The sequence below is a fragment of the Mustela erminea genome, chromosome 1 (assembly GCF_009829155.1).
Source record: "Mustela erminea isolate mMusErm1 chromosome 1, mMusErm1.Pri, whole genome shotgun sequence".
NCBI classification, from domain to species: Eukaryota; Metazoa; Chordata; class Mammalia; order Carnivora; family Mustelidae; genus Mustela; species Mustela erminea.
The window spans coordinates 90,342,652-90,358,928 of NC_045614.1; the positions used below are offsets into that span (position 1 = coordinate 90,342,652).

At 35.4% G+C, this 16,277-nt stretch overlaps 1 protein-coding gene across 2 annotated transcripts in view; it reads left to right on the forward strand.

Moving 5' to 3' along the window:
• Positions 1-16,277, forward strand: part of DNAJC13 (DnaJ heat shock protein family (Hsp40) member C13) — a 124,108-nt gene that overhangs the window by 61,250 nt on the left and 46,581 nt on the right. Inside the window, exons 21-30 of one of the 2 annotated variants that reach the window (XM_032333156.1) lie at positions 2,101-2,115; positions 2,685-2,767; positions 4,094-4,247; positions 7,326-7,429; positions 7,517-7,676; positions 9,581-9,643; positions 11,569-11,670; positions 13,076-13,180; positions 13,995-14,197; positions 15,278-15,362. In XM_032333156.1, the coding sequence (XP_032189047.1) occupies positions 2,101-2,115; positions 2,685-2,767; positions 4,094-4,247; positions 7,326-7,429; positions 7,517-7,676; positions 9,581-9,643; positions 11,569-11,670; positions 13,076-13,180; positions 13,995-14,197; positions 15,278-15,362 (1,074 nt within the window). The remainder of the gene's footprint in view (positions 1-2,100; positions 2,116-2,684; positions 2,768-4,093; positions 4,248-7,325; positions 7,430-7,516; positions 7,677-9,580; positions 9,644-11,568; positions 11,671-13,075; positions 13,181-13,994; positions 14,198-15,277; positions 15,363-16,277) is intronic. The other variant, XM_032333163.1, reaches the window with a different exon arrangement.

Sequence of the window (16,277 nt, forward strand, 5' to 3'; positions counted from 1 at the left end):
CTCACCATAGCACATACCCTCCCCTATGGCCATAACCCAGCCACCCTATTGCTACCATCCCCTCACCACCCCAGCAACCCTCAGTTTGTTTCTTGAGATTAAGAACTAGACATGCTTTACAAATGGCTAGGATAGTGAGGAGAATCTTCCATGTTGAACTGTTTAACCTACATCTGAGCCTAATTTTGTGGTTTATTAACCCATAAAACAACTTACGGCATTACTTTCCTCTTCCATAAAATCAGAATAACAGTGCCTCCCTTTTCTACTTTGTAGGGCTGCTTTGATGTAAAAGTAGGGTAATTATAGGGGCACCTGGGTGGCATAGTCATTTAAGCGTCTGTCTTGATTTCAGCTCAGGTCACAATCTCAGGGTTGTGCGATCAAGCTCTTCGTCAAGGTCTGTGCAGAGTGTGCTGCTTAAGATTCTTTCCACCCCACCCCCCACTCACTTGCTTCTCCTATCTCTCTCTCTCTCTCTCTAAAAAAAAACCAAGGTAATAATAGAAGCGCTATATACATGTTTGGTCATGATAATATTCCTATACCATTTGAGTAATTAAAAATCAACAGATAGGATATAAATGATTTTCAGTTATTAAAAATTATGACCTTTGAGTTCAGGTAGTTAAGCCCCATTTCTAAAATAATAGTTGTTCAAGCTGTTGGATGTAATTAACTGAAGTAAGTTTTTGGCATCTGATTTCATATACATCTATCCAACAAAAGCTTGAACACAAAGCTCTTTTAGCTGTAAATGCAGATAACACATGCTATTTAAAGACAACAATTCAGAGGAAAAATAGTATATTTGTAAATATCAATAATGTTTTATTGTTCTGTTGGTTTCATTTATGTGGGTGTTATCTAAAACTGAGCAAATAAGGATGCCAAATAGAACTGCTGGTCAAGAAACTGTTTCGGTAGCAAATGGATTTTTTTTGCTGTAGTGCCATTTTTAATGTTAATTTCTTTAGGAAACAGTGAATAATCTTTGTCATTGTTTTATTTGTAGAAATATTAACACCCAAATATGGAATGATCATGTGCTTTAGCTAGTCTGAAAACTAACCATTGTCAAGATTAACTGGCTAGGCTTAAAAGGAACTGCATTTCTTACATAATCAGAATGTTTTTAAGTCAGTTTCATTTGTAGCTAATGCTGTGTGTTCGATTAATAATAACCATTGGCTAATGTATAATATTGCTTTTTCTTACTTCTGTTATTTTAGTTGAGGTATTTGTTTAGCTAGATAGGGGTTTTACCCTAAGTCTCTTGAATCTGTGAACTCTGTTTATGGAGAGAACTGATTGTGCTTTTTGTGTATAGCATTTACATTTTCACTACTCTGTACTCCCAGCTTTTTGTCCTGAGAGCAGGGGAAATTGAAGAAAGTGCTGCTTAATTAGAAGTTACAGAGAAAATTTTATCATTAAAACTAAATCTTTGAATTGTTTATGTGCTTTATTCAAGTCACCTTTCATTAGTTTTCATGAGGTTGCACAGAATTAAAATTTGTAGGAGACAGTTCCTTATATAACCAGTAGGTTTTGTATTTTAAACAGTATTTACTTTTTAAATTTTATTACTCATTTAGGCTTTATTCCTTCTATTCTTTTTTTTTCTGCTTTGTTTTATATAATTTGTCACTTCTTTAATGAAGTTACTTACAGACTTTTGTGTTTTAATCTCTACTACTTTCTACTTTTTGGTTCTGTCACATCAAAGGTCAGAATTTTAATGTCTACCGTATCTTCAGGCTTCACTTGGAGAGGAGATTCCTAACTACCAGCCCATGTATAGACTTCAAGAAATCTTTGAAATCCTCCCCTTCAGTTAGTTACAGGCCTTACATATATGTCTTTCTCTGGAATAGGGGCTATAGCTTTCTTTGTACTCTCAAAAGTGTTTATGACTTCCTAAAATTTGAGTCATAGACTTAGAGAAGCAGGTGGGCCGCCTTCAGTCTTAAAATTAGATGATTTATAATTGAGACCTCCTCTTGAAGTTTGTATGATAGATACAGCTTAACACATACAGGCTCATTCTCATTTTTATTTAAAACTTTTTCATTTTTTCCTTTTTAAACTTAAATTCAGGACAGAAACAATACGGTGAGTTTAAGTACCTGCTACATGTGTGAAATGCATTCAACTGCCTGGCATGTGGAGTTGTCTTTGAGATTCTTTGTCTAATAAATTCAACTCTCACCTCACATGTGTCTGAATGTAGATTCTTATTTCTTGTCCGTTAGCTGTTTCAATTTATCCTTGCTCCTTATGGCTTTGATAGCAGTTTAATAACCTGTAGTCTTTTGCATTTATTGTTTTCCCATGACTTATGTATTAACTGCATGTAAATGTTTAAAACAAGTCACTTTTTGATCACTATAAATTTTATCAGTCATCACTATAAACTGTAACAATTTGGCATTGAAACAATAACTTTAGGCTACTTGGAAAATACTTCAACAATACTAGAATTATCTGCTAGTACCATATTTATCACATTGTGATACAGATGTTATATTCATATTCTATAGATTTGGCTTCATTAATTTATTTCTGCTGAAATTTGATGTAGAACATGTTTCTCATCACTTATAAAGAAATGATTTTTCTCACTGAGCCTATTTGGTAGCCCCAGATTGAGCATTATGAAATTTTATTTCTATTTTTTCCAGAATGTAAATCAAAAGCCAGTGGTTCTTCGAAAGAGAAGACAAAGAATAAAAATAGAAGCAAATTGGGATCTCTTCTATTATAGGTAAACTTAAAGCCTCTTTTCCAACAGATTAAATTTGGCATTGCCATTGGAAGAACCATGACGGGTTTTTCTTGCCTGAAACTAGTGCTCTATGCTATGGGTATTTTTACGCTCTCAAGGTCAAGAATTTTAACTGTTAAGATTAGTATGATTAATGATGCTTCCATATGTTAATGTCTTTTAAGAGTGTTGGTAGACTGAGGAGCTAAAGTTATCTTTAAATTTTTGAGATGAGATGGCTACTTAAAAGAGGTAGATGATGAAAACATAAGGAGACATGTGGGAAATGGGTATCCAGCTTAGCTGGCTGAATATACTCTTCCAGCTTTTCTGACCTTTTTACCCCTTCTCCATCTACTGGCCCTGCCCACTGTTCCTCCATGCCAAACACACACACACAGACATACACACATACAAAGACTTTGAAACAGTTTGGAGATTTGCTAACTCCAAATTGGGATAATTTACAGTACTTACTCTGGAAGCTGACATATTGATTATACTTTGGCTGATAAAGGAAAATAACGTGCTTGGAAACTTCTCACAGTATTTTTCAAGTATAGAGTATAAATACAGTATATAGTATGGTCTTAAGAATATTGCTTTCTTTCTCAGAAATCCTTCAATTATGTTGTCTCCCATAGAACTCTCTTGAACTCTAACATCAGATTTTCTAGGAGTGTTGCAGAATGAAAATGGAAGGATATGATGCCCATCCACCTCCAATTCAGACCTGTGTCCAAATTTATTACAGTAGTTAAATTATTCTAGGAGTAAAAGGAAGATATTTTACAAATATCAGTCAGAACTTGGCTGTTTAGCTGTATTCTTTCTTGGGTAGTTTCTAACATTTTAATCTAGAATGTTGCTCATCCTACATACGTCATACTCAGGTGCATAGTTCAGAAATTCTTATTCCCAACCTGAAATTTGATAGTCGATTGTAATTATTTTCTGACTGAAATTTATACTAGCAATAAATACTGAAAGTGAAATATCATTTCCTTGTTTTGAAATCCACACAGATTTGTTTTTGTGGTTTGGGTTCGTTTTTTTTTTTCTTTAGTGTTTTATTATGAAAACTTTCAAAGATACAGAAAAGGTCAAAGAATTTACAGTGTACACCTGTCACCTATCACCAAGATTCTACCATTTACATTGTACTATACTTAATTTACAGAGATTTTATGTTCTTCATAAAGAACATAGTTTTTGCTGAAGTTTGTTAATTCTGCTATTTTCTTATTATAAAATGCAGTAAGTGATGTTTATAGATTTTTAAAAAAATGTTTATTGCTTCCTACTATTTTCTGATTATATGTATAGGTTTGGTCAGGATCATGCCAAGTCAAACCTAATTTGGAATTTCAAAACACGAGAAGAACTGAGAGATTGTCTTGAATCTGAAATGAGAGCATTTAATATTGATAGAGAGCTTGGTAGTGCTAATGTGATCTCCTGGAACCACCATGAATTTGAGGTAAAGTTTAATTTTTATAATACCAATTTTTTCTTTTTGGAAGCACATGTTATTTTTGGAGTGTTTTTCAAAGATTTATGGTTATATAACTTTTTTTTACCTTTCCTTTTTAATTTTATGGAGGAAATACTAGAAAACTTTTATTTTTGTCTGAGACAAAAAATAAAAATTCATTACATTAGGTAACTCGGCTTTGTACCTGAACTTTTGTACCTTAGAATGTAGGAGTTTCAATGAGTTTGGCCTTCTGCTGATCTGTTCTTTGCTTATTTTTTTTCCCCTTAGATTTTTTTTCTCCACTGAAATACAGCCTGTTTTCCTTTTTTCCTTGTACTTGTACCTTGTTTAACTAACTTTTTTTGTGGTAGTTGATTCTGAATGTGGCCATATTTTACCTTTTTTTTTTTTTTTTTTTTTTTTTAATTAGATGGAGAGGGAAGAGCACAAGTAGGCCGAGCAGCAGGGAGAGGGAGAAGCAGGCTCTCCGCTGAGCGGGGAGCCTGATGCGGGGCTCAATCCCAGGACCCTGAGATCGTGACCTGAGTCACAGGCAGATGCTTAACCGACTGAGCCACCCAGGCGCCCCCATATTTTACTTTGCTATTAAAATATTCATGTGAAGAACAATAGAATAAGATCAAGAAACGTGTGTGCGTAATGTAAGCTTTCATAGCACTTGTGAATTTGAACATACTCATGATCCTGTAGGCTTTGCTTTAATCCAGCTGCATTTGCAAAATACAATGATTTGATTGTGCTCAATCCCTTCTCCTCAAAAAACTTCCTTTACTTTGGTTTTGGGAATCTGTATTATCCTGGATTTTCTCCTCCTTCACTATGCACTCCTCCTTTGTTCATTTTTCTTATTTTCCCTACTTCTAAACTGGCACAAAGGACCAGTTCTTGGACCTCATATTTATATTCATTGTCTTATGGCTTTAACTGTTTTTTCTTTGCTGGTGGCCTCCAGATTTTATCTCAGATTTTCTTTCTGAGATCTCATACTCTTATTTTATAATTGGATGTCCAATAAGCAACTAGAATGTAGCTCTAAAACTGTGCACTTGGTCTCCTCCCAAACCTACTTCTCTTGTAGTCTTTCTGGTCTTAGATAATGGCTCCTTCTTAATTTCTAGTCAAAGCCCTTGAAGTCATCTTTTCTCTTATGCCCCACTTCCAGTTTGTCAGCAAATCCTATTTAGTACACTTCCAAAATTTGTCCAGAACCCAACTCTCCTCTTTTTGTGGGATTATAGCAGTATCTCTGCTTCCACCCATGCCTCCTTGTAATCTCTTACCAACATAGGAGCATTGTGATCTTGTTAAAATAAAGTAGGTCATGTCACTTATGTGTGCAGAGCTCTCTGGTGCTTCTCTCACTTTGAAAAAGCCTGGGGTCCTTCAAATGACTTATGAGACAAGATTTGCGGGGCTCCTGGATGGCTTAGATGGTTAAGCCTCTGCCTTTGGCTCAGGTCATGATCCCAGGGTCCTGGGATTGAGCCCCACATCATTCTCCTGGCCCATCAGGGACCCTGCTTCTCCCTCTCCTTCTGCTGTTCCCCTGCTTGTGCTCTTTTGCTCTCTCTGTCAAATAAATAAATAAAATTTTTAAAAATAAAACGAGACAAGATTTGCGTATCCTCTAATCCCAAGCATTCTTTCTTTGATCTCATGATCTACTGCTCACCCTTTTCACTGTTGCTACAGCAACACCAAGTTCCCTGGAAACCACCAGATTCATGTTCTTGACTGAAAATCTTTCTCTACTTGCTATTCCTTCTTAGTAGAATATTCCTTTTTCCCTGGATAGTTTTATAACTTGTTTTTTCCCTCAGGTCTTTAACTGAATGTCATCATCTGAATACGCCTTCCCTGGCCACTCTGTTTAAAAATTCAGCCCTTGGTGTGCCTGGGTGACTCAGTTGGTTAAGTGTCCAACTCTTGATATCAGCTCAGGTCATGATCTCAGTGTTGTGAGATTGAGCCTCGTGTCAGTCTCCATGCTCAACAAGGAGCCTGCTTGTGATCTCTCCCTGTCCCCCTCCTCCCACCCCTTTACTCATTTCCTCTCTAAAAATGAATAAATCATTAAAAATGCGGCCCTCTTTGTGTGTACATACAACCTTCTACTTTTTCCTCCTCCCTCTCCCTTTCCCTGCTTTATTCCACCCCATAACACTTACTGTCACCCAATTATCATGTGTATTTTGCTTTTTTATCTGCTACTCCTGCAAGGACAGTAATTTTTATGTTTGTTTATTTGACTACTAGAACAGTGCATGGCACGCACCGTATATATTTAGTAAATTGAAGTTGAATGAATTGAATGCTCAATTTATAGAGAGAAAGTGAAATGGATATACGTATATATTTATATTTGATTTTATATAGTTTACATTTTTAGAAATTAGTTATTTTAGGCTTTGGAAAAAGAATTTTAATAATCTGGTCAGTAGAATTCCTTTTTACAATTGCTTGCAAATCTTTACTTTAGACAAGCAGCCTGCGTACAAAGGTCATGGTGCTGCCATAACTCCTGATCATCACAGACTTCTCCTTCATGTGTCACCTCCTTTGTAATCTGGGGTAATGTGACATGCAGAGAATGAATAAATAAAAATACACTGTAAAGTATAGTTGATGTTTTGGGAGATGAGGAAAAACCTGGGGTAACTAGATGAATTGCACAAACTGTGTGTGGTACAGGATCATTTACTCCATAGTTGATTGTGACAAACTGAGAAAGGAGTGAAGCAGATTATCTCTTAACAGTGTTTTAAGTCTTCCTTCTCTTCAGCATCATTAATACCATATAGTCCTGTGAAAGTTTTTATCAACAAGTTTTACATTTGTAAATTTGGCATAGAATACCAACTCAGTAACATTTAACTAGAATATTAAGTTATATTAGTAATAATGAATTATCAGATATTTTAAGAAATGAATTTTTTTCCTAGTAAAGGTGGTCTTACAAGAAAAGAAAAAAGCTCTGAACAGAATTTAAGAAGTATTATGTGGAAACTGCCAACACTTTCTTATAAACTAAAATAATCTAATGTGCGTTTATTAATAAAGGTTAAATATGAGTGCCTGGCAGAGGAAATCAAAATAGGAGACTATTATCTGAGATTACTGTTGGAGGAAGATGAGAATGAAGAAAGTGGATCAATTAAGAGATCGTAAGCTACTCTTCATAAATTGTTATATTTTATTTCATTCTTAGTTTCATGGCTGATTCCATTGTGAACTTTCTCTAAAAAATCTAGGTATGAATTTTTCAACGAGCTCTATCATCGTTTCCTGCTCACCCCAAAAGTAAACATGAAGTGTTTATGTTTACAAGCTCTTGCTATTGTTTATGGCAGATGTCATGAAGAAATAGGACCTTTTACAGATACAAGATATATCATCGGAATGTTAGAGAGGGTAAGAATATCATTTAAGGAAACTGCTACTTGAAAAACTTGCATTTTGGGTACTTGTTAAATTTTCAACTGAATATAAATTCTGTTTGATTACATTGTTAACATAACTTTCTGTATGAGTTTTGTGTGGTTTATATTATACTTAATTAAATATAAATTAGATGAATAGAAAATGACTAATGGGTTAGTGTTTGTTCATGTCAGTTTATTTTTTTCAGTTGCTGCTTTTGAACTTTAGTGACTTATTTGCCAATCTTTAAGTATGGATGAGTTGGACCAGTGTATAAAAGAAATAGTGACTGTTGGGTTTGTGTATACACTTGGTTTTCCAGTTCAGAAGAATCTTAAATTATGCTAGCACACTAAATTTTTTTTAAAAGATTTTATTTATTTATTTGAGAGAGAGAATGACTGGTGGAAAGGGGCAGAAGGAGAGGGAGAAGCAGTCTCCCTGCCAAGCAAGGAGTGTGATGGTGGACTTGATCTTGGGACTCTGGGATCATGACCTGAGCTGCAGGCAGACGCTCAGCCATCCGAGCCACCCAGGCACTGGCTAGCATACTGAATTTCAGTGTGAAGATTATAAAAGGTTTTAGAACTATAATGATAGCCAAAAAAGGGGAACCTTGAGTTAGTACATTTTAGAAAGTTTGTCCTTTAACACTTGAGGTTGGCTGGGGGAAAGAACATAGTGACCCATTCATCTATCCTACAACTCAGATATGAGTATAACCTACTTGTTGCTGTATATACACTTTGTTCTTTCATTTGTGCTTATAGTCCTTTTATATTTAACATTTTGAATTTCAGTGAACTGCCTAGAACCATTTCACCAGTTTTTAAATGGCCATCAGTGCTTGTTATAATTACCTTAACTTTCAATCATACTTCGTATATTAGAAAACTGATTCTGGATAAGATCATAAAAGCATACCTAGGAAATAACATAACCAGATGAAAATTTTTATTGTTTGTTGTTAGACCAGATTGTACTGTTGAATTCTAATTCGCTGTTAACTCCAGCAAACCCGAGTACTTATAGCATAGCCTTTGTATTTTTTAGGCAGATACATTTTTTTTTAAAGATTTTATTTATTTATTTGACAGAGAAAGATCACAAGTAGGCAGAGAGAGAGGAGGAAGCAGGCTCCCTGCTGAGCAGAAAGCCCGATGTGGGGCTCAATCCCAGGACCCTGGGATCATGACCTGAGCCGAAGGCAGAGGCTTTAACCCACTGAGCCACCCAGGAGCCCATAGGCAGATATATTTTTACTTCTTGTTTCTGTTCATCATGATGTGATTTATATGAAATATCATTAATCATTCTTTAGAATATTTCCTTAATTGAGAAGTGTCATCCTGGGTAATTTGTCTCAATTTTCATATATTAAAGTATATATTTGTATATGTATACACTACATATTAAAGTAATCTGTTTTTGACTTTTAAAATATATGCCTTTCGGGGCGCCTGGGTGGCTCAGTGGGTTAAGCCGCTGCCTTCGGCTCAGGTCGTGATCTCAGGGTCCTGGGATCGAGTCCCGCATCGGGCTCTCTGCTCAGCGGGGAGCCCGCTTCCCTCTCTCTCTCTCTGCCTGCCTCTCTGCTTACTTGTGATCTCTCTCTGTCAAATGAATAAATAAAATCTTTAAAAAAATAAAATAAAATAAAATATATGCCTTTCTAGGGAAATTAGATAAGTTATATAAAATTTCAGGGAATGTAAGACATTGAGGAATTAAAGAATAATGAATAGTCTTCTCTCATGTTCTTGATGTTTAAAAGATGACTTTATTTCTTATTGACTGTTGGAGTCAACAGTCTTATTGACTGTTGTTTGTCTGGAGATAATAACTTAGGTTGTGTTTCTGTTCACTTCTGACTAAATTCTCATTTATTTCAATAGTGCACAGATAAACTTGAAAGAGATCGGTTGATCCTCTTCCTTAACAAGTTGATCCTTAATAAGGTACAGTATTTTTGCTTACGTGTACAGTTATTTGGAAATAAATCACACGAATATATAACAAAAATAAATTATTACAGTTTGAGCTAATTATCCAGACATGATTCTTTTCTCATCTTCTCCTTTTAGATCAGAAATCTCTTTGTGCTATTAACTTCTGGAGTGAAAATTTTTTGCCAAATACTCTCCGTACATTCTGTCATACTGATACAGATACTGAGTAAATTAATGATAATACAGTTCTGAATGAAGAATAATGAGAGATGAAATCCAATAGCTGATTTTTCTTTAGGGACTCTTTAGGGTTGGACTTGAAGTAAAATAAATATTTGACATAAAATGGAAGGTTTCTCATTTATTCAGTGTACATTTTGATGATAAAGTAAGAGGCACTTTAGCTCTTCACATTTTTTTTTTAAAGATTTTATTTATTTATCTGTCAGAGAGAGAGTGCGCGCATGTGAGCACATGCGCACAGCCGGCAGTGTGGCAGGCAGAGGTGGAGAGAGAAGCCGGCTCCCTGCTGAGCAAGGAGCCCAATGCGGGACTCGATCCCAGGACCCTGGGATTAAGACCTGAGCCAAAAGCAGTGGCTTAACTGACTGAGCCACCCAGGCGTCCCCACATTTTCTTTTTTAAGACATTTTAGGGAGCTCAGTTGGTTAAGGGTCTGACTCTTTTATTCCCCCCAAGATTTTATTTATTTATTTGATAGAGATCGATATCAAGAGAAGGAACATAAGTATGGGGGAGCTGAGAGAGAGAAGCTGGCTCCATGTTGAGCAGGGAGCCTGATGTGGGGCTGGATCCCAGGACACTGGGATCATGACCTGAGCTGAAGGCAGATGCTAAATGACTGAGCCACCCAGGTGCCCCTAAGCTTTTGACTCTTAATTTCAGATCAGGTCTTGATCTTAGGGTGGTGAGATTGAGCCCCACTGTGTGGCGTCTGCTTGGGACTCTCTCCCCCTCCTCTGCCCCCCTCTCACATGTCCTCTCTCTCTCTCTCTCTCAAATAAATCTTTTTTTTTTTTTAAAGGAAAATTTCATTTGTTTTTAAGATTTTATTTATTTATTTGAGAGTTTAAGCAGTGGGGGAGGGCAGAGAGAAAGGGACAAGTAGATTCCCTGCTGAGTGCAGAGCCTGATATGGGGCTGGATCCCAGGACCTTGGAATCATGACCTGAGCCGAAGGCACTTAATTGACTGAGCCACCCAGGCACTAAATCTTTAAAAAAAAAAAAAAAAAAGACATTTTAATAGGTTAGTATGGGTTTCTAACAAGAATTCATAGTTGTAAATGTAGCATTAACTCACATTTATATGATGTTGCAGTGAAATCTGAGCAAGTCTTTTTATTTCTAAAATTCATGATATTCTCCCTTGCTTAGTTTTATTCTCACTTTGAGAAAACAGTGCACATTTTAAAATGAAGTATAGTAAGTTTTATGAAAATTTAAATTATAATCTCTTCCTAACTTCTAAGAAATTGCCAGTTTTTATCTTAAGTTTATAAGAACTGGAACATTAAAAGGTTTTTCAATATACCAGATTTTATTTCTGATTATATGATAATCTGGTTATTAACAAAAAAAAAAAATCTAGGAAAATGCTGGATAATTCAAGAACCAGAGAATTTATCATGGGTGTTGCTCCTGCCAGGCTTTGTTTATTTTTATTTTTATTTTTATTTGCTCAGAATATGTTTAAGTAAAAATTCTTTATGCTGTCTCTTTGCTTTGGCCTTTTCACATTTATCTAAATTCATGTTTGTTGAACACAAAATCCTGAAAACACTTAAGTAATATCAGTTATATGTCAACTTTTCCAAAGAGATCCTAGATGTTTTCTTCTTTGAGAGTCTTTTTGTAATAGTATCTATTGGAAAGATAAATTTTCAGTTAGGTAAAAGTATTTTTGCCTTCCAGAGAAATGTTAAAGATCTCATGGATTCAAATGGAATTAGAATCCTTGTGGACTTGCTTACCCTTGCACATCTCCATGTGAGCCGAGCTACAGTACCACTGCAAGTATGTATACTTATCTAGATTTCACAAAAAGAATTCTAAAAATTGACATGAAAATGTGTCAGTATATGTGGCCCTGAATGTGGCCAGTAAAAGTTAAAATCACCATAAGAACAATCTCAAATGGACAGTGTTGATCCAGTTTTATTTTTCAAGTGTCTCTTTTGTCTTTTAAAGTAACTGTATTTCTAATGTGGTTTATTTTGAGGCAGTGCAATCTGTAAGATTTAAACTTGAATTTGTCAGTTATGTAATTAGAACTTATAGCATTGACAGCCACTGAAAATATATTTTGCCTTTAGAAATCTGGAGGCCTTATTGAAACCAGACAGTAAGAGGATAGAGCTCCAGGTCTCTACTGAAAGCTAACTTTCAGTACCTAACTAGTAGAAGAGGTCCATACCTAGTTAACTGGTGATTTTTTTGGTGTTACATTTTGGTTTTGTTTAATCTCCTGGTTTGGGGAGATGTTCCATGTTAGTTTTTGGCTGAATTATGTACAAAAATGGTATTTGAATATTTAGAATATGGCATTTTCTATTATCAGGTATAAATAATAGTAATTGTAATGCTTCTGTAGCATGACAGTATACCCGGTACTATTTTGGAATACATGATATATTAACTCTTTAAATTCCCTGGTGGCCCTCCCAGTTTATAGAAGAGGAAAAACTGCAGGACAGAAAAGCCAAGTGTATTACCCAGGACCAACCATTATGGAACAGAGCCAGAGTTAGAACCCAGATTCTCAGGACTTAACCACTTTGCTGTGCTTCTCTATATGAATCTAATCATAAGTAGTAATTATGAGGGTAGTTAAAAACCTGTTTTAATAAAATAATACTAACTACATAAAAATTTTATCTTTGGTTCTCATAAATATTGATATATAAAATTATAAGAATTACTGTAGTGAGGGTAGTAGATTGAAAGTGTTTAAAAGCATTAAAAACCTTCCTTTTAGTATTTTAACTCTTCAATCACAGATGATTATTGAAATTTTTAGTTGGAGTTTTCTTCTCTCAAAAGAACTTGAATATTTTCAGCATTGTGGTTTAAAGTTAATGTTATATTTATTTATATAGCTATTTATAATATTCTTTGCTACTAAAATTTTACTGGCCTGAAAATTTATTAATGACCATAGGGAATGCAGATGTCTTTGAATTTAGTTTAGACTGCCAAGTGAGTTTAGGAAACCATTTATTTCAAATGCCTGTTAGTAGGGAAATAGCTTTTTTGGACTGCTCACTTGGACATCTAATACTTTACTCTTAAGGTCACCTGAAATTTAGGTGATTTTTCAAGGGCATATAAACCCAGAAAGTTAGTACTGTGTTACTTTTTTATGATATCTGCCCCCTTAGATTTCTGCCTTGAAAAATAACTACATCTTTTTAAAACTTAGAGCAATGTAATCGAAGCTGCTCCAGATATGAAAAGAGAGAGTGAAAAGGAATGGTACTTTGGCAATGCAGACAAAGAAAGGAGTGGCCCATATGGATTTCATGAGGTTGGTGTTTTAGAGGAACTTTCTGTGATGGTCTTTGTTCTTCTTAGGCCCTCCTGCTTAGCGCACATAGCAAGAGATGTTGAGTATTTTTAAACTATGATTGGAAGTACTGTCATCAGCTTCAGGGGCTCTGCCATGCAATTTCTACATGGAGGATTAACTGGCTTGCAGTTATAAAGGACCACATATGCAGACACAGACACAGTCCTGTCTTCAAACCTTGTTGTTTATAGGCTGTTGTTACAGAGGTAGCACTTAGATTTTTAATGAACTTTAAAGTAATAATAGCAATTGCTACATTAATAATTATAAGATATTATAAATATTAAGGCTTTTCAAACTATAATGCTTCTATATGGAATGAATAGGTAAATTTTAATATGCAGTCTGAAATTCATTGAAAATTTCTGGTGCAATCCAGGGGCAATTTCCATCTTAACATCTGCTGATATTTGTTCTTGGCCTCCCAGGCTCATTTGGAATTTAGCTGAAGATAGTTTTATAGAAGACCAAGCCTTCTGCTTGTATATATCTTGGTCATTTTACACTCAGCCTACTGTTTTCATTCTTTCCAGTGTTCTTTATGCTCTGCAGGCAGGTTGGCAAACTCAATGGTTATTTTCTTATATTAGTAACGTATTTCAGGTTCCTGAAGACTTGTCAACAAAAGTTAACTGGTTTTTTTTTTTTTTTTGGATAGTGGACTTGGATGTTTATTACCATCATTCGTGTATTTACTACAAAATAGAAAACCTTAGCAAATCTCATTTTGCTTCGTTTGTGTTGGTAGTAATGGTTCCTTCCATTGATTTAGATGCAAGAATTATGGACCAAAGGAATGTTAAATGCAAAAACAAGATGCTGGGCTCAAGGCATGGATGGATGGCGACCACTTCAGGCAATACCTCAGCTTAAATGGTGTCTGTTAGCCAGTGGACAGGCTGTGCTAAATGAAACTGACCTTGCTACCCTTATACTGAACATGTTGATCACAATGTGTGGATATTTTCCAAGCAGGTAAAATGTAATTGAACATTTCCATGGTTAACAGGGACTCTGAAATATCTTGTTCTCTCCATTTTTATGGGAGCTTCCTCAGTAGCAACATGGGATAACCCTGGTGATTTAGAGCAAAGATAATTCCATTTGTGACCTTGAGGGAATGCTGCTTTGAGTTTTGGAGCTTTTGAAACACACAAATTATTTGCAAAATATATTGAAAAGGTAACTAAAAAGTGGCTTTCTCTGGGAGACTTCAAATAATGTTACCAAATTGAGACTTACTAGCTGCACTCTAGCAACAGTAACAATTGTCACATTCCTGTGAATCAAATATGAACATTTGAAGTAAACATACTTCAGTCTGCTGCAGTCTAATGGTGAGTGCCACTGGCTCTTTGTCAGGTTAGCTACTCTTAGTATAGAACTTGAGTCTAAACCCACATCTTGGCCCCTATCTTGTCCCACTTGACAAGTGAAGGTGAGAATGTGTTATTCAATATAATTGTAACTTTTGCGTGGACTTTTGATATTTGTAGAATATTTGTGTATGTATCATTTTGTTTATTACTCTACTAGAGACATTTTGTGATGGAAGTTACTGAGAAATTATCAGTTTCATAACACTTAAGGCTTTTATGGTGCCAGTTATCTTTAAAATTCAGATCAGACTCAAAAGCATATAGTTAGCATTTAGAAGGAAGGTAACATTAAAATTAAAGCTGTATGTGGAAAATACTGAGAGTAGTTAAGGTTTAAATTTATGTGACAAAGTTTGATATGCCCTTTGGGGGGAAATATCCTCTGACAGTGTGTTGGACAACACCAAGTTTAATCAATTAAATAATAAATAAGAGTCTTTGGCTCTTCTAGGGCACTGTTTTTCAAGGAAATCTTATGGAAGGAAATGAAGTCATATTAAACAGCCAAATAGATTTAAACCAAAATACCTAATCATGTTCCCAGCTGTATGAGAGCTTAGTCTTCATTAACAAAAAAGTAAGGTAACATGCTTTGTGCCTAGTAGAATGTCATATCCTCTGCACATACAAATTTTATTAAATACATTAAATGTTGACCTTAGAAAATATTTTCTAGGGATCAAGATAATGCCATCATTCGCCCTTTACCCAGAGTAAAAAGACTGCTGTCAGACAGTGCTTGCCTTCCCCATATTATTCAGGTGAGTTACCTTTCTGTTACCAAATTAGGAACAGTATTTTAAGAATCATTCTCCGTTATTCAATTTTGGCATGAGCCCTAGTTTTTGTTTTATTGTAGTGTATTCCACTTATAAAAAACCTCAACCCTGATTTACATTTATTTCACTTAGTCCTAATTGAGTCAATATTCTGAATACACTATGGAAGATTGTCTATCCAAGAACTTAAACATAGGAAGCTTCCAGACTCCAGAATTACTCTCAGAAGGTTTTATTTATTATGCATTCTTCAAATCATACCATTGAAGTTAGGACTCCTGGGAAGCACACCAGTAGGCCACAGAAGTGGACATGTGTTCCAAGAAATTAATCATAGCAGTCTTGCCAGCTTGCCTTAGAGTTTTACTCTTTTCAGTTAAATGTTTTCATGGATAACAACCAGTCCAGCGCATTGAGTTGGAATTACATAGGATATACTAAAGTATTTTTTCTCATTTTTTCCCCTTATTATTCTGCTTTTTAGAACTATTCTATTCAGATTCACATTAAATCCAAGTAAGTCAGGTCCCAGAGATTTTAGGTCAGTGTTTCCCTCCTATCTGTCATTAAATCTCTTTATTTATTTATTTTTAAAGATTTTATTTATTTGAGAGAGAGAGCACGAGCAGAGGGAGAGGCAGAGAGCAGGGAGCCCAATGTGGGACTTGATCCCAGGACTCTGAGATCATGACCTGAGCTGAAGGTAGACGCTTAACTGACTGAGCCACCCAGGCACCCCTAAATCTCATTTTTTGTATTCACCATGCATGATGTGGCTTTTGAAGTATATGGCAGTAACTTCTGCTGTTTGTACAGTTGTACATTGGTGTGAGAAGGGAAAGAATTACTTAGTGTATTTTTACATTCATAAATATGCAAGTGCCTGTGTAGGTCACT